The sequence below is a fragment of the Myotis nattereri genome, assembly GCF_964212035.1.
Source record: "Myotis nattereri genome assembly, chromosome: 8".
In the NCBI taxonomy this organism is placed as follows: domain Eukaryota; kingdom Metazoa; phylum Chordata; class Mammalia; order Chiroptera; family Vespertilionidae; genus Myotis; species Myotis nattereri.
This window is the reverse complement of record NC_138083.1, coordinates 20,922,804-20,946,770: the sequence shown is the minus strand read 5'-3', so window position 1 is coordinate 20,946,770 and position 23,967 is coordinate 20,922,804. Positions and strand designations below refer to the sequence as shown.

The following is a 23,967-nucleotide window of genomic DNA, read 5'->3' as shown; positions in this document are numbered from 1 at the left end:
TTATCCCTGTAGGAAAAAAAAATGATCTTTTAAAAAAGAATTTTAGAAAAATTCTATTCTAAGTGATTCCATGAGATTTTTCATCTCCTCTCAAGAGTCTTATGGGAGAGTAGTAGAAAACAGCTTGCATAAGGCAGAATTTGTGTCAGGAGCCATTTCTCAGGTCATTATTATAATTTCTTAGACAAAAGATGATTTTAAAACACGCTCATAAAAAGACACCAGAGCTCATAGCTTGAGAAGCTGATGAAGCTTGCACAGATTGTAACCTCATGTCCCCTCACAATACAGCTCATTCATACCTGCTTGGCAGAGCTGAGGAGGGGCGACTTGAAAGGGAAACGAAACTTCATGTTTCCCAATTGTTTAAATAGGTGAAAGCAACAGTAATGGAATATAGTAGAATTTATGGGATAGCGTTTGCTATGGCACACATCAGGTCAAGGGAAATGAAAGAATGGGTGTGAAGAGATTACAAGGATAAGAAGTAAAAGAACTCTCCTTCTCCTTTTTCATATGATGAGTAATCTTAGAGGTCCTGCCTTTAAAACGAATGCTACATTGAAGTAAGGGCTAAGGCGGGAATGTGGGGAATGGTGCGATGGCCCAGAAGTTCTGTTGTGAACCAGCCAGCTTCCAATTTACAGGTTCCAGTTATGTCCACAACGATGACACCTAAATGTTGAAGAGCACAGTAGTACCCCCTTATCCGTAGTTTCACTTTCCATGGTCACTTACAGCCAACTGTGTTCTGAAATATTAAATGGAAAATTCCAGATATTTTGAGAGAGAAGGGAGACCACATTCACCTAATTTTTATTAGAGTATATTGTTACAATTGCCCTAGCTTATTATTGTTGTTGTTAATCTCTTACCGTGTCTAATTTATACATTCAACTTTATCATAAGTATGTATGTATAGAAAGAAAAGTGTATAGGGTGTTTGGTACTATCTAAAGTTTCAGGCATCCTTTGGGGATCTTGGAACATATACGCCTTAGATAAGGGGATTGAAGGTAATTGTCCAATCAGAACCACCCGCTTTTCTATGTTCCCCAGGGACTCCTTGGGCCTATTTCACACTTTGCGATGAAGACTTTAAATTGCGCACTGGTGCTTCCACCTGAGATAGAGGGCAGAACATTAGTTTTGCCAGGTCTACTGGATGTGGTCCATGCAGGAAGCACTGAGCTGGGCACTCTGAAATAAACATTCTGACCACAGGGACCTCCAATTGGGTTTCCTTTCTTTGGAATTTGAGACATTGTTGTGTCAGCACTGGGTTATGGTATGTTCTGTCCAGGCCCTGGGAGAGGGTGTGGATGGGGGACGACAGACAGGCCTGTGCTTGGGTACTGGCTCTACCCCTTGCTTGAGTTCTTCCAGAGTCTGTTCTCTTCTATATAATTGGAAAGGTTTCATATACATCTTGAATGGAGTTTTGAAGATTTGGCTTATTTTATGTGGAAGCCAAAGGTGGCAGGTCTCCTAAGGACAGCCAAGGCTCCCACCCATGCCCACCCATGATCACGTGCAGTATACACCTCGTGGCAATATTTCATATAAATCCAAATTAACCATCTTTGAATGACTCCTCCCTCAATATATTAAAGAAATTGTTCATTTGCAAACCAACCAACTCATCTACATTACTCTTTCCTCTTCTTGTTTCCATTGGCTTGTTGTGAAGTTTAAATAGAGTGACTTGTACATATTACTCACTCATTAAATGTTAACAACAACCATAACAACAATAATAACAAATTTCTTTGGTGTCAAGATTTCTGGAGAGAAAAATTTTTGTCTCATGGGACCAGATTTTCATGCCAGTGTGAGCCTAACCTATATCACATATGCCTGTCCTCTCCCAAAATAAAATACTATTGTGTGTTCATGCTGACAATCCATGAGCTCCTCAACTCATTCTCCTACTTCATTAATTATTTTAAAAAACATTTCTCTACTGTTGCTATAATCTAGAGATTACAACTAGAAAGGTTTAAAGAAAGGGCGCTGTCAAGATAAGATATGACACATTATTTTCCAAGTTCATGACTGTATGTTGATTGCTGTCATAGTTTGGCTCCTCCCAAAAGCAGATTCAGAGGCAAGGGTTTGGGTGCAAATAGCTCCTTTGGGAGATGATTTTAGGAAAGGGAGCAAGGAAGAGAGATTGATAAAGAAAGCCAAGAAATAGTGCATTGTTGAGCAATTTGCCACTGTAGACAACTGGAGAGTAATCCCACTGGTCACCTCTGGGCAACTTTGTAAAGCATGAACCTCAGCGTTGTTCTGCCCAAGGAGTGAGTTAACTGGGACATGTGTCCCCCACTTCTCATTAACCATAGGTTGAAAAGTGCTCATGGCGGCCTCAAGCCCCTGACACTTTGCACCTACCCCATGTGTGGGCTGAGTGAGCTCTGGACACCAGAGAGAGCCCTCAGTTAAAAAGGCCTTAGATGGCCGAAACCGGTTTGGCTCAGGTTCGATTCCGGTCAAGGGCATGTACCTGGGTTGCAGGCAATCCCCAGTAGGAGATGTGCAGGAGGCAGCTGATCGATGTTTCTCTCTCATTGATGTTTCTAACTCTCTATCTCTCTCCCTTCCTCTCTGTAAAAAATCAATAAAATATATTAAAAAAATAAAAGGACTTAGATGCTGGAGGTCATAAGGAAAGCCAGAATGCAAGGATGGCACATTGCCAAGGGTGTATATGCGGGGCATTGCCAGTATCTGCTATGGTTATTCACGTATTTGTATGCCATTTTGTGTGCATATACGCGTATAATGAAACATGCCTTGTCCCTTTAAAGAATGGCTAAGACTCTGCCATCTTAATGGCAGGCTGTGGACGCCTCACTCTTGTCACTTGTGGTGCCTCTTGCTCTCCTGAGGGAAGCCAGTGACACCCTTCTTAGCATTCTGCTGCCGTAACAGGGGCCAGTGGCACCTTATTACTTCACCTGTTTTATCTTTTGTGAAACTCAGCCTTTAGCCAGAATTGTCTGAGTGGCTGCTCTAGCAATTGCTTAACAGTGAGGCTCCTTCAGATCATTTCCCTCAAGTAATTTGATTTCATCGTGCTATCAGAATTGCTTTTATGGGATGGAAGGAGGCCCGGGGGAGGGGGTTCACAAAAGCTATTTTGAAATATAAAAAAATAAATACATTCATCCCTATACTTCCCCATGTCCGTCAGAGCTTCCAACTTTATCCTTCCCCTTTTCCCCACCCTGACAGGTGTGTGTGTGTGTGTGTGTGTGTGTGTGTGTGTGTGTGTGTGTGTGTTGTGTTCAGGGTGAATTGTTAAGGAATGTTTTGAGAAAAACACAACTCATCTCACACTATATTGTCTTTCACCTTAGCTTGTAAAGTATACTGTTTCACATCCCTTAGGTCCCCACATCAGAACTTTTGTGCTAAGATGAAAAGTATTAGAGTTATGTCATTAAAAAAAATTAAGAAAAGCATACTTTTGCATTGCTAGTCGATGTTGATAATCTCTGTTCCGCTGTTGTTAACATTGCAGTAAACCCAGTGATACATCCCTCTCATTTACGTCAGTCAGAAATGTTCATCAATGCGGAAGATCCCGTGTTTATCTTTATTTTACTTGATTTTGTGGGTAAATAGAAAAAATTGAGCAGCATGCTTTCTACATTAAAGACTCGCTGGGAAGGGAGGGCTCCACAGTGGATGTTGATTTAATGTGAGGAGTTCAAGGGAATTTGATTTTCTAAAAAAATGATTGTTTCTAACTCCTGGATATTTATAGCCATTCAGTACCAGTTTGGTGCCTATAGTCACTCTGAAGGCTGGTGAGCATGGCAGAAACTTGCAATACACATGGGGATTTAGGGTTTCATAAAATGGCTAGTATTTTATCACAGCTTTGGGCCAAGTGCTCTGAAGGGTGGGGTGGGAGTGAAAACCACCACAAAGAAATTGTGCAGCTGAACATAAAATGATTAAGTGCATAAATCATAGTTTCTACATCTGTGAGCTTCACCTGGACACTGATCTCTAGCTTGCTTTTTTCTTACAACTGCTAGAAAGGCATCCATAGTTAAAGCAGAGGTGACTCCTAGTAACTGGGCCAGAAGGAGATGTTGGGGGAAGTAGCAAGAGAGAGAACCCTAGGTAGACTATAAATGGTAGATGTGGTTCACATTTTAAAGCATTAATTATACCTGGTATTATGTTCAATATGACTTTTATTGTAGTAAGAATTTCTTTGAAATAATTGATTTAAATCATTACCATATGCCTCTATAGAATATGGAAATCTATAGCTTCTATAGCTCTAAGCTTCTATAGCTCTATAGCAGACCTTCATTTTAAGTCTAAAACAAAAACTGATCCATTGCTTCTACTTCCAAAATGGGCAGTTTTACTGGCAGAGTTTGTTATATCTATTTTTATTTCAGTAGAATAGGCCAGATTTTCAGTAGAACATGTTTGAGTTCTATAGCAGGAGAACAAAATTAGTTTCTACATGGCAGCGTAGACACTAAGTTAAAGATAGTGGGGAATTATCAACAACAGCAAAACAAACAATAAACAAAAAAAATGAATGCTACAGAGGAAATTTGTGGCAAGGTCAAAACCAAATTCTCTCTTAATTGTATTGCGAGCATTCCGGTTTTCAACAATTTCAACAGACAAATAGTTCAGTGGCTGGGTAAACTCTCCAGTAAGTCTAATGCTGTATCTTTCTGCAATTTGATTGAAAAAGAAATATCTGCGTAATAACTGATTGCAAGGAAAATGCCTAGTGAGTTATTTGATGTACCAGGGATGAAAACCATTGCAAAGTCAACTTGCTGTTTCAGTTTTCCCTCTTTTGTTTAAATTGTTTTTATGTTCTGTTGACAAAACTTCTTTCTGTGGGTTAAGTACTCACTGATGTGTAGGGAGAAATAGGTAAGTCATAAAATGCCTCTGAGCTTCTAGCTATAAAAAATATTGATTAGCCTAAACCTATCTGTAATGGCTTTAAATGTGGGCAAGAAAATAGAATTAGTAAGTCCTCTTGACACGTTAACTAACTAAGTAGATAAAAACGTTAGTTTAAACTTTTATATACTTCTGGTGGGAATATAAATTGTACAGCTGCTTTGGAAAACTTTGGCAGAATCTACCAGGACTTAACATCTGCATAACCAATGGACCAGGAGCTCCAACTCCTGGTTATAATCTAAACAGAAACAAGTGCTTATATCTATCAAATGACAAGTATGAGAATGTTCATGGCAGCTTTATTCATAACAGCTTCAAACTGGAACCAATCCGATTGTCCATCAACACTAGAATGGATAAGTCAACTGTGGAATATTCATAGGATGGAATGCAGCGCTACAATGGATATAAATGAGCTTCTGTTATATGGAGCAACATGAATAAATCAGGCAGGCATGATGTTGAACAAAACACAGTAAAAGATGTGCACATTGTATTTCCCTGTATAAGAAGTCTAGAAACAGGCAAAACCAACCTGTGATAATAGAGTAGAGAATAGTATTTCCTTCAGGGGTAGATGTTGACTTGGGACAGGCAGTTTTCTGGAATTTTAAAATGTTTTATATCTTACTTGGTGATGGTTACATGTATGTATTACATACATATATATTACATATATTAGAGGCCCGATGCACAAAATTTGTGCAAGAATAGGCCTTCCTTCCCCTGGCTTCTGGCATTGGCTTCCCTCTGGCACCCTGGACCCGGGTTTCCCTTATAGCCCTGGCTTCATCCGAAGGTCATCTGGAAGGACATCCAGAAGGAAGTCTGGTCTAATTAGCATATTACACTTTTATTATTATAGATATAGCTATATATATATGTATATATATATATATATATTTAGTAAATAATTTCAATATAAATGTAATTAAAAAAAATCACTTGTATATTGTACATTCATTTGTATTTATATATGCTACATTCAATATTTACAACAAAAATTAATTGTAATAATCTATCCTAATGGATAAGGAACTAAGCTTTAGAATGCCAGCAGCAGCACAGATTTGAGTCACATCTGGACACACACACACGTAAACACACACACACAAAAACGAAACAAAACAAAAAACCTCCCTGTACTCCTGGCCCTAAATTATTAATGGTTTATGCATACTCATTGGCTCTCATACTTGGAAGAGATTTTCTATGTCATCTCATTCAATAACACATCTCAAGCTTGTCTGCTGCCTTCCCTCTGGGTGGCCATTCTGTTTTTGTGAACAAAAGTCCCTTGGTGAGCAAAATATAGCTGTGACCTCCTAAGGCAGGCCTAACTGTCATCAGAAGCCCATCCCCTGGCAAAAATCTGTCATCTATTCATTGGTTTCCTTGTAACCCTTGGTGTCTTGCAGTTAAGCCGACAAAGCACTATGATGTTGTTGTTTTTTCTGACATCATACTTTATCTTGTATATGCACACTGAAAGCAGACATATTTTCAGAGATAATTGCCTTGGTAATTCTCTCCCCTTTTTAATTACCATTTTATGCTTATTTGTTTAATTAATAAGCATATTTTCTGAGCAGGAATTATGTTTTATCTTATGCATCTTCTCAATAATTTTCCTTAGGGAAGAAATAGGATAATTGGGATATATCATTCTGCTTAGGCAGCTTCTCAGAATTCCTTCATGCTCCCCAAACTCTAGGGCTAAACAAACTTGTTCTCCTAGCACTTAGCCCTTTCTGTTATCAATACAAATATTTATGAGTCCACAATCCATTCACTAATTCAACTCATACTTATCATCGTTTGTGTGCCAGCAGTGCTTTAGGGATATAGTGATAAGCGAAATCAGGTGTGATATCTACCTCCTTAGGGCTTCCACTCTATTAATATTAATTATTTACATAAGTAAATGTAAAGTTGCAAGTATAATGAGTTCTCTGAGAGAAAGGTACACAGTGTTATGAAAGCACAGAATGGGGAGTTATCAGTGTCAGAGAAGCCTTCCCTGGAGAAAGACTAAGCAGAGGCCCAGTAAAAGTGAAATTAAGCTAGGAGAAAAGGAGGGGAATGTCACTTCAGGAAGAAGAGACACCATGAGCAAGCCGTTTTTGTCAAGAAGGCAAAAGGAAACACACCACATTCGAAGGACAGAAAAAAAGCCAGTGTGATGAGGTTGAGCAATAGCAAATGGGATGGAGAGACAGAAAAGATTCAGACCATTCAGGGGAGAAACATTAGCATTAATTTGGGGAATGTTTTGGGGACAGAGCAGCCTTCGAATGCTTGTAAAGAGCATTCCTTGGAAAGTAGCTGAACAAAAATACAAGAGAGAACAGATGGTGAGAAAGGACTGCTTCAATTAGTAATTTAGGATTGGAAATGTAACATCCAGGTCCAGCTTGTGATCTGGGGAAGAGGTGGAGTGGAAGTTCTTGTTGACAATAACTAAGTCAAAGACCTGGCAGTCCAGGCATTGGGTGGGCCATTTCTTGGATGCTGAAATCACCCAGGGATTATGGCAAACCTTGAGGTGGAGAAAACCATAACTCAGTGCCAAAGGCTTTGATGAATGTGGGGAAATGACCAGGGGGTCACAAATAACTGAGAACTGACCATTGTGGCCATGGCTCTGCAAGAATTTGTATAATTTATCTGTTGGGCATTCATCTTCTAAAGGTTAATGCTAATGGCCATTGCAACTGAAAGTGATTACAGTATTTATTAGCTTTATAAGGCCCTATAATTTTATGATTTAAGTGCTTCATGGACATATCAAAAAGTTGGAGAAGAATTTTCAGGTGAAGAGAATAAATAAAGAAAACTAAAGTGGAAGTCTAGAAAGGTCTCTCAGGATATAGAATTTGAGGCCAAGAGAGAGTTTACTCTGCAGGGGCTGGAGAGTCAGCAAAGGCTGCCATTGTTTGGTGGAAGCTTGTGGTCACTATAGGAAGAATCACTTGCCAGAGGCGTGCTAGATAGATTGCAGAAGGGGAGAAGGCCGGAAGGAGCACAATTATGATTTGGCTGCAGTTGTCAGGTTGAGGCAGATCAGATCAGTCAGAAAAGAAGGTAAAGAAAGGGTGGTATAGGATATTTCAAAGGGCAATGCTTTGCGGACTCAGTTACCAACAGGAATGAGGGTCATATGCTGTAGTGACTGATAGAGAAGAAAAGCCGTAGGCAAAAACTGCAGCCAGGAAGGGGTTCATTTGGCAGAAGAATGGACGTTACATTTCTGCTTCTGGAGCACGTCTAGGGGATGACAGATGCAGGTGGTAAACTCAGGGGGAAGGTTAATTGCAAAAGCCTCCTGTGCTCTAATCATAAATGACCATCTTGGCCTCCTTGTTTTTTTTTTTGCAACCCACAGGTACTCCTTTCTTCCCCCTCCATTTCCCCTCATCCTTTTCTTTCTTTTCTTTTTTTTTTTTTTAAACAAAACTTTTATTGAGGGAGAAGACTACCAAGAGGCTGTCGTCCAGAGGTTCTTGAACCTCAGACCTCAGGACGTGTCCCTAGGTCTGCGATCTGTTAGGAAAGGACTAGAATGAGGTTCCCTGGGCAGGCCACTGTCTTCCTCACATGCCATGCTGAGCTGCAGATCTTGATTCCATGTTTCTAGGTTGAGGCCTGACCTGTGGACTCACAGGCAAGGTCTGCAGTCCCCACAGTCTGGTCTTCAGAGGTGGCCCCACGGGGCAGGTCTGTATACTTGCGAGAAGAGCCGCGGGACAGATGTGCTGGGTAGCGTCTCCGGTTGGTGTCCATCTTGGAGAGCACTGCCTGGGGAAGATCCACACGGCAGCGGGCTGCTAATGCTACCAGGTAGATGAGGACATCACTAAGCTCCTCTTGAAGGGCTGCCCGTTCCTTAGGGGGCCAGGCTTGGGGACCAGCCTTCCCGTCGGGCTTCCACTGAAAGAGCTCCGCCAGCTCCCCCACTTCCCCCACCAGGGCCAGGAGGAGGTTCCGAGGCTGGTGGAACTGGTCCCAGTCTCTTTCCGCGGCAAACTCAGCATGGAGGCGGCGGATGTCCTCGAGCGTGGGCTCCGGGCTGAAGCTGAAGGGGCGGGCAGTTTCGGTGCCCTCGCCCCCCGCGTCCCCAGGCTTCTCCCCACCCACAGCGGACATGTCGCCCACCGAGCTGCTGCCCAGATTGCCCAGGAAAACCGCGCGCTCAGCTCGGAGCCCGCCTCCAGAGGCTCTCCCCCCTCATCCTTTTCATTAACTCCTTGCTGTTCTAAGCTTATATCTATTTTTTTAAAAAAAACTTATTGATTTGAGTGAGAGAGAGAAACATTGATTTTTTGTTCCCCTTATGCATTCATTGGTTGATTCTTGTCTGTGCCCTGACCGGAGATTGAATTTACAACCTTGGTGTATTGGGATGATGCTCCAACCAACTGAGCTACCTGGTCAGAGCTTCATAAGCTTACTCCTCCTCTCTCCACCTATAGCCCCCTTCCCCAAACGTTTTGTTTCCTAGAACCTCTCCCCCTTTCATTCTTAGTTCTCTTTACCTGTGTCCCCACAACCCTAATGCCCTTGACATGCTTTATTGCTGTTACCCCTTGTCAGTTCTGTCCTCCAGACTTTGGGCTTTAGAGGACAGGGACTCTTTCAAAGGGTCTGTGATCTAGACTCCTCTGGTTTAATCATTTGTTTAATGGATTATGTAATTGATTAATTAATAGCTTTTTCTGATTTGAAGAGTTTTACATTCTGAAGCCTCCATTTAAGGAAAATGAATGGGATGAAAGAATTCAAAACAAATCCACAATCCTAAATATCATAGATAAATTTACGAAGTTTCAAGAACTTATGCATACTTTTCGTATTACAGTGTTTCTGACTGTTGTATAACAGTACTTGAGTTGAGCTTGGCCCTTGATTATTTTGTCCCCTTTCCTAATGCACACCCTAACAAAGCAGGCAGAAACCTAGTTAGAAGAGGAACATTTTTTCTCAGAAATAAGGAAAAACAACTTCTTTCGCACACATCTTCTCTAAAAGTCTACTGATATTTAAATTGTTAGTATAAACTGCTGCAATATGTATTTGCCTTCCAATAAAATTGTTTTTTAATTAATTATTATTTTTTTTATTTTTTAATCCTCACCCAAGGATGTTTACTGATTTTAGAGAGAGAGAAAGGGAGAGAGAGTGGGAGAAAAATATTGATGTGAGAAAGGAACATTGATTGTTTGCCTCCCTTACATGCCCAGACTTGGGACTGGACCTGCAGCCTAGATATGTGTCCTGACCAGGAATCAAACCCACAATTTTTTGGTGTGCAGGAGAATGCCCCAACCAACTAAGTCACCTGGCCAGGATAAAACTGGGTCTTTTAAATCTCAGTTCTCTCCATTTCAGTAACACCTCTCTTTCTGCATCTGCACTGACAATCTCACAGGAGCCTCCCTGACTAGACCTCCTCAAGGACTTGTTGCTGCACCTGGCTAGAGCAGAGAGTAGAGGAAGCAGAAAGCTGGAGTGACATACATTTAGTAAATGCTCCTAGAAAAAAGGAGCCAGGGGAGGTCAAACAGGTAGGAGGAAACATAGCAGAAGGCAGGGTTGAAATCCAGGAGGAGAATATGCAAATATAGAAGGGAAAGAAAGATTAATAGTTGTCAGAGTCTGGGGAGAGGGAAGATTGTGGAGTGACTATTAATATGGACTTAGGGGATGATGAAAATATTCTGGAATTAGTGGTGATGCTTACACAACTTTGTGGACATATTTTTAAAAATCACTGAGTTATATGTTTAAAACACTAAAAAATAAACTTAAGGGAAATCCATGGGTGAAGAGATTGGAACATGGAGGGTAGTCAAGGCCATCTAATAGTGAAGCAGATGAATACTGATTGAAAGCCTATGGGACTTGGTGATTAGGAAGCCAGTGGGGAACTTAAAGGGAGTAGTTTCAACAGAATGGTCACTCCCATTTCTTCTCCTTTCTGCTACATAAATTGTAACTCAGATGGTTATTCCTTCACATACTTTTATCTGTTGGCAAAATGTCTGATGGTTCTGCAAGTTCAGGAATGTGTTCATTGTGGGTGAGCTTGTGAAATTTTGATATGTGCTCATGCTCACTAGGACATCGTTATAAGTATGTCAGTCTTTCTGCCATTTTAAAACCAAAGCCATACAACAAAACCAGGTCAGCTCATGATGTCTGAATCTCAAACATAATTTCCAGTGGCCCTAAATGAAGCAGGCATTGCCTCCTTTGAATTCTGATGATAGCTTTCAATTGTATGGCTATTTGGCAAGTTGTCCTGTCTTCTGTCAGTTTATTGATGGAGTACTGTTAGCCTTGTGACCCTGGGTCAACCATGTGTATTTTCTGAACCATATTGGCTCAATTTATAAACTTAGAGTAATAAGAGAGTAATAAATCTTAATTTGAGCATCCCTTATGAGAAAATTATATAAAATGGCTTTGAAAACTATCAAGCAAATGTAAATACTGTTTAATTGATATTTATAATATATATATATATATATATGTATATATATATATATATATATATATATATATATATATATATATATTTGATTTCAGAGAGGAAGGGAGAGGGAGAGAGAGAGAAACATCAATGATGAGAGGGAATCATTGATTGGCTGGCTCCTGCATGCTCCCCACTGGGGATCTAGCTCACAACCCTGACATGTGCCCTTGACCAGAATCAAACCCAGGACCCTTCAGTCCACAGGCTGACACTTTATCCACTGAGCCAAACCAGCTAGGGCATGTTTAATTGATGTTGTTTCAAATTAGAGAGGCAATTAAATTCTTTAGTGCTTTTGGCTTTATTTTGGTGTAGGACTAGTTCCCTTAATGCCTAGTTTGTAGGATCACAGGCCTTGAATCTGTGTGTGCTTTACTAAGGCTCGCTTGCCTTCTTCAGTACTAATTGGTTGAATTGAATATTGTTTAAATGAGAAAAATCCAGTATCATACTATGATTGACTTCTGTGTTGCCTTCATCTTTTTTCTTTATTTCTTTATTCTGCCCTCCTCTTAGGTTTCCCAAATGAGCCTGCTGCAGTGATTGCCCTCAGCACCATTAAGGAATGGCTGGCCAAGAATCACCATGAGGTAGGGAGAACTACACAATCACTGAACATTCAAGGTGGTGTAATTTCCAAAAAGCACATAAATGTATTTTATAAATATCAAGTAGGCCTAGTCATTGAGCCAAAGCTAGATGATCGTGCTTCACTCAGGTACCACGAGTAATTGAGTATTTTCTTGTAATTAACTTACTGTAGGGATTACATTGATTGGCTTTGGTGGTGAAGAGGCAAAGTGATTGGATTCACTTAGCAATGACCTCATTTTTATATATTTCAATAGTATAGGTTTTGTATGTAAGAGAGAGAACAGGATAGATTTTATTAAGAGGAAGAATGAGAGATTTTCTTTAGAAAGTTATGTTATCTTGGTTGACAGGAGATTCCTGGTATAGAGTAAAATTGTTGCATCCTGAGTTTTCTTTATATATAACTAATCTCTTCCATAAAGTAACTTTTGAGTATGAGATTGGAGTAGACTTGGATTATTGATAGTTAAATGGTCTTGATCAGGATTTTTTATGAAACAAAATGCTTGCATCAGAGTATTCATCACACACCCTATTCTGCTTATTTATTAATATCTTTGGGATTTTTTTCGATAAACAGGAAAGTTACTCAAGTAAACAAAGCATCACAATAAGTAGAGCACTGTGGAAGTTCAGATGTCAGAGGATCAGAGGTTTAGCAATTAATAGCAAATAAGTTTCATACAATGAACAGTCTTGTGCATTTTCTTCTGATTTTGTTTTTCTTCTCAGATATTCAGATGAGTACTATAAAAAATGCTGTTCCATTTATGATGGACCATGAATTTAGTAGCTTTTGCCTTGGGTAACGGGTGGATTATCTGGAAATGTTTGGGTTTGGAAATAAACTGTTAGAGTTTCCTAATGAGAGATAACTCTTGGTGCCTTTGTGTGTTTAAAAAATACCAGTGTTATATTTTGCTAATGATAGTAATTTCAATATTTCTTAAACAATTATAGACATTGCTTTCTCAAATAGAAGTGAAGACCAGATGGCAAAGCATATGCATTTTACCGCTTGCTCTTTAGTTTCCTCCTACTTTGAAAGGTATACAAATGACAACTTCAATTTAGAGGATAATTTTAATAACCTCAAAGAAGCAGAATAAAGAATTCTGAAATAACCAGTTTGCAAAACATATCTTTGACAAGTATCATTCTCATGACAATCTTAGGAAAAATCTAGGATAGGTATTGTTTTTCTTATCCTCATCTAGAATCACAAAGTTAAATGACACACTCAAGCCTTTAGAGTCACAGAGACAAGAGCTTGAACTCACCCCTCCTGACTCTCACAGTCATTCCTCCTTGGAATGCTCCTGAGGCAAGGGAAAGAAAGTTAAATCCTTTGAAAGGCAGTATTTTCAATATATCTCTTGATCATAATAAAGACTCCTCACCTGGACCATCTGTTTTGCAAAAATGTAGAGGGTTTCATGAGTAAAAGTTGATAAATGAGCTGGTGTATGGTGCAAATCCATTATTTCCTCTAAACTAATGGGATGCTCCCACTGATAGAAATTCACATGTGTCATATTGGCATTTGATGGAAGTACACGTAACCACACATAACATCAAGGAGGTGATAATGAAGAGCAAACATGTTGGTCATGTTTATACCTTATTGATGAGTTCTACTGATGGATTCCTTTTAGTTAACAATTTAGAAAGTTATTTTCCATAGACATTTGTTATCTCAGTACTTCCTACTTCATGGTTTTTTCTCTAATTTCTTTACTAGCCTACTATGTATTTGAATCTGTTCTTTCACTTTCATATCCTTTTCTTGCTTATTTCTTGGGTCTATTGTAGAAAATGTAGATAATTTGAGTTGAGAAACACTGTTATTGCTATTGCAACTTTAAAAACATGCCATGCTAATTCTCTTTTAGAAGGCTTACTGTTCCAATATGCATTGGCTTGCCCAGCTCACATGGCTCAGTGGTTGAACATCGACCTATGAACCAGGAGGTCATGGTTTGATTCCCGGTCAGGGCACATGCCTGGGTTGTGGGCTCAATCCCCATTGTGGGGTATGCAGGAGGAAGCCAATCAATGATTCTCTCTCATCATTAATGTTTCTTTCTCTCTATCCCTCTCCATTCTTCTCTGAAATCAATAAAAATATGTTTAAAAATATACATTGGCTAATTTCAACAAGTTAGCTTGAATAATCAGGTTTTACTTTCATAAATGGTTTGTAAGTCGTAAGACATGGAAAAAGCTATACAAATTGATTAGCACTATTTTGATTTATTTTTTGCTCTGTTAACAAACAAACACTGGTTAAGGATTTATGAAAGTATTAATTCTTACTCAGTTGTCTCTTCATTAAAGTATTGTTTTGACATTCTGATTGTTTAAGTTATTTATTTACTTATTTACTTATTTATTTACTCATTTGATAGTATTTTTTGAATTCCACTAAGCACAAGAAACTTTTCTAGATACAAAGTACATAACATGGAAAAACATAATTCTTTCTTTATGATGTTCATAGTCCAGAAAAAGTGAAACATAAATTAAACAAATGAAAAAATAAGAAAGTTCCAATACTATAAGTAAAACAGGTAATTGGATAGTTAGTTATAGGGGTGTGTGGTTTTAGATAATGTAGAGACTACTCTGAGGATGTACTCTTGGAACAAAGATTTATATGATTCGAAGGAGCAAGCCAAGCCTCCCAGAGATCTTGTAGTAGAACATTTCACATAGAGGTAGCAAACAGAGAAAAATCTTGAGAGGAGAATGAGTTTAATACTGTTTGCAAGCAATGGTAAGAGAGATGGTGTAATTGAAGCAGAGAGTAAAAAGAATGACAGGAGATAAACTTGGGACAAATAGGTAGGGATCACATCAAAGAGTGTTAGAGTTTTTGGAGAGACTTTGATTTTTATTCTAAGTCCAGTTGGAATTTGTTGAGGGTTTGGGCAAGGAATGACATAATTGGATTTATCTTTAAAAAGACAGAAAGTCTGGCTACTTCCTGGAGAATGAGTAGATTTAAGAGATGTCAGAGTAGAAAAAGGAAGACTAAGAGGCTCCTGCAAAAAATCTAGGCAAGAGATGACGGTCTTTGGAATACAGTGATGATAGAAGAGGAGGTGACAACATTGTTTGTAATATATTTTGACAATAGAGTCAACAAGACTTGAGGGTTATTTTAAGATAGTCTAGCTTATTCTACAGTTACAAAAAAACCCCAAACCTCAGTGCCATAGAATAGCAAAGGTTTAATTTTTGCTCACCCTATTTGTATATTTTGAGTCAGCAAAAGGCTCTAGCTTAGTCAGAAACCCAGGCTGACAGATATTCTACCATATGAAAAATCTTCTATCACATGACAGGAAAAGATAGACAAAAGTAACAGCCCTTAAATGCTTCTACAAAGGATGATGCATATAACGTTCCCTCACATTTCATTATCCAGAGCAAGGCACCAAGGGGGCAGGGAAACGCAATCCTCTCATATGTTCAGAATAGAGGCAACTGGATATTGATAATTAGTAGTAACGTCTATCATAGTGGCAAGTAAAATGAGATAAATGAAGAAAATAAAAGAGCCAAAAATGACCACTAGAGCCATGGCCAGGTGGCTCAGTGGCTTAGAGTATCACCCCAAGCACCAAATGGTTTTGGGTTTGATTCCAAGTCAGGGCTCATACCCAGGTTATAGATTCCATACCCGGTTGAGGAGTGTATGGGAGACAACTGAATGATGTTTCTCACTCACATAAATGTTTCTATCTCTCTCCCTTCCTCTCTCTCTAAAATCAGTAAAAACATATCCTCAGGTGAGGACTTAAAAAAAAAATGACCACCACGATTTTGGCCTGTGCACCTGGGTAAATTTTGGTGCATATTGAGAAACTTGGTAGGGGATCATATTTAAATTTTTAAAGAAAATAAGACATGTTACAGACAGTTAAGTCTAAGATAATATTAGATATATAATGAAGATTTCAAATAGAATGCTGGCTATTTGAGCCTGAAGATCAAGAAATACATCAGAATCAAAGACGTAATAAAATTGGTCAGATTGTCATAACTTTAACTTGGGTTTGGGTCTTTGTTTGAGAATGGTTGCAAGAACTAGAAATATACTCAAGCTAAGTTATATAAAAGAAGCTATCATGCATAAATAAACTATACGAAAAGTCTTGAAGGCCAAGAATTGGAACTAGAGCAGGGTCTCATGCGTGACTGGAATTGCAAACAATAAATCCAAAGAGCATAGTAGTTCATTTTCATTCTTCTCTCGAATTCTGTCTCATATCTCTGTTTCATCATCATTATTTTTTGCACATTGTCTTCCCTACTCATTCACTTGCTTAACATGTGCCTACCCATTCATGGGTCAGTCAGTTCTGCTTGAAGCAAGGTTGGGGTTTAGCTTGGTGAATGCAGTTGCATCTTCTGGGATTTTCAGCTGGTCAGGTCCTCTGAAATATTCTTTTGAAAATATGGTGGACACATGTAATATGACTCTCCTATCAGCCACCATACTTTCCTCTGTCAGATGAGTGTATGATTCAACGGTTCACATCTTCGTAATTTTTTACCATAAATAATAGTAATGTTTTGTGTATAGTGAGCCTTCCGGATTTTTTAAACCCTCAGGAAATGGTGCTTCTTTTCCTTTCCAAACCAATAGTTGATTTAATTCTATGTAGGTACACCAATGACTCCCATCTGGGGGGCTAGATATTTTCACATCCAGAGGTCTGACTGGAATACTTGGGTCAGAGAAATCACGTTTTTGTCATCCACCATCCACGTGTTTCCTTTGCCCAGAGTCTGAACTGTGAGGGGGCTGTTGTCACCACATATTTAAAGCTATACAGGGACTTGAGGGAGCCCAGCTGAACAAACAGTACAGTTGGGTCTAATTGCAGTGGCTGCAGCAGAAGAGATGGAAGAGCCCTTTAATAAAAAAAGGAAGGAGAATCCTCAAGAGGGTATATTTAGGGCACAAAAATGACTTACCAGAACTAAAAGCTATAATGACTTGGGATTGAAAATTTGCAAAACAAAAGAGAATATACACTTGTGAGAATTGAGTTATTGCTCTGAGAAGACCAGAGAGATGACTTATCTTACAACATAGAACAGAAATACAAAGAAATGGAAATCGGACTAAAGAGACAAGATATGTGGCAGAGAGACCCAGGGACCCAATATGAGGTAGGCAAGGAATGAAGGTTACCCACTGGCATTTTCGGCTACATTAAGAATGAAGAACATCTGAGTTTAGAAAATCAGAAGAAAAGAATATCAGTTTGCTATAAAAAAAAAATGACAGCATGTGGCATGATAACCTTTCCCTAAGTTCCCATTTTTCTCAAGTAGAAACTTTATTACAGAGACAAGTGAACAAAATAAGGGTTTTTTATGGGAATGAGCAGCAGAAATGTGGCCGGGTCTCCTAACTTGAGGTGGCTGCTCTGTGTTATCGACTGCAGTTTTGTGCATTCCTCATTATTCATGCAGTCTAAAAATATCATTTCTTGTTAAATAGTTATTTTTCCCCTCCACAGCTCTGAGCCACCCCTTTCATATTCCTAAGAAATGTTTATATGTGCGTGCTCTATTACTCTCTACACCAACTGTCTCATGGCATGTAGCTATTTGTCTCTGAGGCATTGTACATAGTATCTGTAATGTTCTCTGTAGAAAGTGGAAGAAGAAAGGGATGTCTTTCACCCCTAAAGCGATAGCCTGATATTATGAGATGTTTTTCCATGACAGAGGTCATGTTCAGTGATTTCAAAGACTATGAGGAAGCAAGCTTCTGAGGCACCTAGCCTTATGTTAAGCCTTCTGGGAACTCATCTTAAGGCAAGGTATCTCAGATGAAGATTCTGCGCTGGAAGGAAGATCGGTGGTTTCCAGGGTACTTTCAAATGTGAAATCCCTAAAGTGCTAAAGGGCCTCAGTTGTAGTGTGATAACACTTGACCTCCCCCTCCCTCCCACTCCAAGTATAAAGCAGTGGAAAAGTGGGCAGAAGCACAGCATTCTGGAAAGCTCTGATTTAAGCTGTGGCTGTGTACAGCCATTCAGAGTAGAGGCTGTGGTTCACCAGAGACCAGGCCCCAGCTGCATCTTTGCAGATCTTTGAGGATGGCATTTCCCAGAAAATTTTCCCATTTAGTCACTTGATGGGAATTTCCTAATCTCTTCCCTCTTGCCAACAGACCCACTGCCACAAGCAGACATCCTTGTTCCCGGGGTGGGGGGGGGGGGGGGAACAATTTAATGGAAGAGCCTCTTGTTCATCTTTGACTTGGATGAGGTACCTGCCTTGACTTGGATATCATTGACTGTGAGGAAACCAGCTCTGAACTTTTAAACCCCAAATCAGTTGTCTTCTAAGTAGGAAAAAGATGGAGGTTTTCTCTCACTGCATGCAAAATTGGGGCTTTTGTCTAACGGGTAGTCTTTTTAACTGTGCTTTTAGCACAAATAGATTATTGTTGAAAATGTTGAATGTCATCTTCTTTTCCTTTAAATTGTTTACTACGTGTCTTCTTAGGGACACAGGATTCCAGTGATATTGCTATTTGGCATGTTCAGTAGTGTGCCTACGGATGTAGCAGGGCGTAAAGAGATGCTATGTGTATGTTGTGTTGTACTGAGACAGATATCCATCCATCTCTGCAATTTGTAACAAGCAAAAGTCCCAGACCTTACCCAGTATGGTCTAGGCCTCAAGGTCAACTCATGGTTCCCAGAGAACAAAATTAGTTTTGAGCTTTTCATCGGTGAGCTTTTTAGAAGTGAAGATATTGATTTGTGCAGTGTGGAAGCAGTAGCACTGTCACCCTCCCCTGCCTTCCAACCTTCATATACACAATCCACAAAGTATTGCAAAAGGTTAACAGAATCCTTTACTCCAGAAAATAGAATTGGGAATCTGCTGAAGAAATGCAAGTTCAGCTTTCTGAAAGGTTCATATGCTGTTCTCATGATAAGTTGACAAGATCAGGGAGGGAGAGAGTCACTTTTTTCTTCATTAAGGACCACAAAGGAAACTCTAGGTTTTGGTGCCAAGAGTATTTCTTCTCCTCCTTGGCAGAGGTCATTGAGCATATGCAGTGTTAAAAATTGTTTGTCAGGTTTTTTTTCGGAATCACATTATGGATCACCAAAAAAACACAGTGTGGGGACTGCCTTATGTCTTTGACATGAAATGCCTTAGGATCTTTGTGGTTCTTAAAAGGGGGGCTTAAAGGAAACATAAAATGATATATTTCTGATGGGAAAATTATATCCTTCACACCAAGTTTTAATTCCTGTGAATGATTTTTTACAGAAATGCAAAACACATACTGCATGGCCCCTCAGTTCCACACACTACAGGGGTGTGGTTAACATTCAGAGAACTGGGAGGAGAAAATGAAGTGCCCAGTGTTCTCTCTGGGGAATGTCTTTTTATGTCCTCAAATGTCATTTGAGAATCTATGCCAGCCTTAGTTTTTGGTGAAATATAAGGATAAAATATGTGTGTTTGATAAAAAAAACTCCATTTTAAAATACTCACATTCTGTGCAGAACTGTGGTTATGGTAATAATCATCATCATTCTAATACGCTGCTATAAAAATGTATCCTTTGACTAGCACAAGCATGGTCTTCAGGTGGAAACCATGATGCTCATTGGCTGTGACATAATTGAGGAAAATTATTCCCAGACTTTACACATATACCATGTTTCTAGGGCTCTTCCAGAACCCTGATGACTTGCAAACAGTTTATGTTTTCTCTCTTCCTCCATCTCCCTTCCTTCCTTCCTTCCTTCCTTCCTTCCTTCCTTCCTTCCTTCCTTCCTTCCTTCTTTCTTCCCTTCCACCCTTACCTTCTCCTTTCCTCATACATTCCTCCCTCCCCTCCTTTTCCTTTCCACTCTTTGATGCATACACATTCACACACACACAATACCTTCCCATTTTCATGCTGTCTTTGTTGAGATTTGTGAGACTGACATTGTGGGCCAGAAGGGAATTTTAACTCTTTACCTATGGTTTTACATTTCCATTGTTAGAGTGAAAGCCGCATCCCAAGGAAGCTTCTGCCTTAACTTGGTGGCAGTGTTCAAGTGTTCATGCCACCATAGACTTTCTCACATTGGAGCCTGCCACGTGGGCAAATCCACTGCCTCTCGATGACCACATGCTTTAGCATCTGGTCACAACATGCACACCCAAGATCTTGGAGTCAGAAATTAGATCCCCTTGCTATTGCCTCCAAGCTTCATAACCCTGTTCCTGTATATTATAGCGTGTCCCAAAATTCATGCAAGAAGTAATTTTGATAGAAAACAGAGGTTTATAATTAAAAATTGTAAATTTTTTATTGATTCATAAAGTATACAGTACAGGGTTATGTATGGAATAGCACATCAGGTAAATGGCCTCCATGGCTTTGCTGGCACATACGCAAAGCCGTGGTCTTCATTGTCCCTGCTCCTGGGCCATAATTGGTACTTGGTAATGCTTATCAAATTGAAGGTATTGAAATCAAAGGGCAACAGATATTAGAATCTGATGCAATAAACTAAGTAAAATTAGGCTTTTATTTTTTTGTTGTTAATTCTCATGCAAAATTCAAATCTTGCATGAATTTTGGGACACCCTATAGAAGCACAATGTATAGAATAATATAAATTTTGCCAGTTAGCCAGTGTGCCTAGGGTAGAGAGAGCTGTAATGAGATACATTTTAGCCATTAAGTAAGGCTTCCCAAGCATCCTTTCCCCTAGTCTTACTCTGGGTTGGAGAGCTCCTTAAAGTTTAATCTTTTTTTTCCTTCCAGTAAGGCATGTCTCAATAATGATGGTCCCAGGGAGCTCTGGTGACACCAACCTACAATCCCATGTAGTGTAGGGTGGCTTGTTTATTTCTGTGCTGAGGTATAATCAACACATGTCCTCCTCTCCCAACTGTTCTTAACCCAGTACAGCGCCCATTATGTCCCCCTTGCTTTTAGATAAAGAGAATGAAGTATAGAGAGAGCTGGAAAATGTACTCTGTCTTGGTGGGGGGAAGAATTATGTTTAAATATGTGTTGGTAATATATTTGTGTATATATATATATATATATATATATATATATATATATCACTAAGTTTGGGGATTCTAGAGAAGAGTTTTAGGAGATGCAGAGTACGTATGTGAAATCGCTAAAGGTAGAGAGGAAACCAATATTTTTCTGGTACTTATTGTGTCCCATGGCTTATGTTTGGGATACATACATTACATGCTTTTCTAATACATGTTATCACTTTTTAACAAATCAAGGTGGATATTTTATGCTTAATTTTACAGATATGATGATAGTTCAAGTTCAGGGAAAATAAAATTCTTAGGGTTAACTAGTTTGGCTTTGCATGTTCGTCTATAACACTGTTTCTGTGGCCAATGGTAATTCGTGAAAAATTGAATATCTTACCCAAATGTAGTCACTCAAAGTACATTGGTAGGCATGGAATCCAAAATTAGAACCTTTCCCTGGGACATTTTTGCAAACTGGAGTTAGGAAAGGAAAATTAGGGTTCACTTTGACTGAGAAACAGAGATGTTTAGCTCAGAAGCTGCCAGCAGCCATGTTTCTTGCCATCTGGGGTGGGGGGAGGTTGAGCTTTAGGCAAATATTTTGTGGAAAATGTTACTCATTGTTGGGTAGTTGGCAGTCATAGAACTCATTCTGCTGGCTTGAGTGAAGAATCAAAACTGAGGCAATATATGATATATTTTAGCAAAATAGAATGACAATCCATTTTCAGTTTTAACAACTGAAGCTAATAATTCTCAACTAAAGAAAAGGAAGGGCTGAGAATCATTTGGAGGGCTCCTCCCCAAAGAGCTACATGTTTTGAATAATTCATTTTACCCCTTTCAGAGAACCTGCTCTATCGAACTGCTGCTTTTAATGGGAGTATTTCAGGACCTTCAATTATACTGGGTTGTAAAAGATATTTGAGTCACTGTTCTCAATCATAAAGTAGTAATAGCCCTTTAAAAAATTTGGTCTTTCAAAGCTTACTTTCATTTAGGGCAGTGATGGCAAACCTATGACAGCGTGTCAGAGGTGACACGCGAACTCATTTTTTTGGGTTGATTTTTCTTTGTTAAATGGCATTTAAATATATAAAATAAATATAAAAAATATACATCTTTGTTTTACTATGGTTGCAAATATCAAAAAATTTCTATATGTGACACGGCACCAGAGTTAAGTTAGGGTTTTTCAAAATGTTGGCACACCGAGCTGAAAAGGTTCGCCGTCACTGCTTTAGGGGGCAAGCCAAAAAGAGTTTTTGTTTACTTAGAGGTGGCTGTATCTCTCTCCTCCTTCACTAACCTGGAGTTAAGAAACAGGTAAGTTTTAACAGAAGCCAGTGCTAAATAGAAGCATAAGACATGTGTGTTTGTAAGAGAATGGATCACTTAACAAAGTATGGCTTTTAAGTCCATACTTAAGATTATGGAACAGCTTTCAAGACTCCAGGATTGTGTCCATTAGGCCTCAATATAACAGTAGCTTGAATCCTCCTCCATGCAACGAGAATGGGAATTATGGCTTCCGGAAGCTAGGTGGGTAAAGATATGTTGCCCTTCACCACTGGTAATTATTATCTCAAAGAGGAAGTTTAGTGTAAAGATTAGAACATTGGAACAAGAGTCAGAAAATTTGGGCTCTAATCAGATTCTTCCACATTCTTACATAACCTTAGACAATTAACTTCCTCTCTCTGGGCTCCTCATCTGTAAAATGGGGTTGGTAGACCATATCTCTTCCAGTTCTACAATTCATTGCCATTGATGTTGTCTTCTGGAGCAACACCACTGATGCAGCCAACATCTTGTTTTTGCCCAGTCATCATAGCACAGTCACACCAACATGCATCTTTGTTTTTTCTGTGTCTCCAGGCTCTTCAACTGACATAATAAAGCATTTGCATATGCTGTCTAGACGCCTTTAAGAAGATCCCCAATTAAAAAATATTATTGATTTTGTTATTATTTTTAATTGATTTCAGTGAGGAAAGGAGAGGAAGAGAGAGATAGAAACATCAATGATAAGAGAGAATCATTGATCATCTGTCTCCTGCACATCCCACACTGGGAATCAAGCCTGAAACCTGGGCATGTGCCCGTGGCTGGAATTGAACCCGGGACCCTTTAGTCTGCAGGCCGACACTCTACCCACTGAGCCAAACCAGCCAAGGCAAAAATGTTATTGATTTTAGAGAGAGGAAGTGGAGGATAGAAAGAGAGGAGAAACATTGATTGATTGCTTCCTGCAAGCACCCGACTGGGAATTGAACTCACAACCAGGGAATGTGCTCTGACCTAGGAATCAAACCTTTGGGTGTACAGGAAGATGCCCCAACCAACTGAGCTATGCTACCCAGGGCCTCATTTTTTATATGTTTATTTAGAACCAATACTAACAACCCTTATGTGGAAAGGCCACCATGTTGCTTTTTTGTAAATGACCTGAATTATATGGTACTTTTAAAATAGCCAAACTTTAAAAATCTTTATGTTATGAAAGCTGCTGATTATCTTAGTGATGTGATATTTTTATAAATAGAAAATAAACCTCTGAGTATGCGGTTGGCTGTACATCTGCCACAGAGGTAAAAAGGACACTGAAAGGTCCTACTGAAGGACATTCTATACCATTTTCATTTACAGAAGCATGTGCTGTACTTCTTCTTTGGTAGGGAAGAAAAAGAGCCCTTTGCTTTGCCCTCCCCTTTAATTGATCAGGGCTCATTTGCTACTATGATTGAATGGAAAATCAGCAGTCCTGCCACTGTCACCTAGCTCAAATCAGAGAAGAACAAAAATGGTTCTTTCTCATTCTGTGGAAT

General features: G+C 39.3%; 2 protein-coding genes across 5 annotated transcripts in view; one reads left to right on the top strand and one right to left on the bottom strand.

Moving 5' to 3' along the window:
- Window positions 1–23,967, top strand: part of MACROD2 (mono-ADP ribosylhydrolase 2) — a 1,902,899-nt gene that overhangs the window by 1,368,162 nt on the left and 510,770 nt on the right. For all 4 annotated transcript variants that reach the window (XM_081097752.1, XM_081097753.1, XM_081097754.1 and 1 more), the window contains one exon: window positions 12,011–12,084. In XM_081097752.1, the coding sequence (XP_080953878.1) occupies window positions 12,011–12,084 (74 nt within the window). The remainder of the gene's footprint in view (window positions 1–12,010; window positions 12,085–23,967) is intronic.
- LOC308523595 (dCTP pyrophosphatase 1-like) lies at window positions 8,425–9,153 on the bottom strand. Its single transcript, XM_081097643.1, has one exon. It carries the CDS (start codon window positions 9,103–9,105, stop codon window positions 8,593–8,595), a length of 513 nt encoding a protein of 170 aa, XP_080953769.1. The 5' UTR covers window positions 9,106–9,153; the 3' UTR covers window positions 8,425–8,592.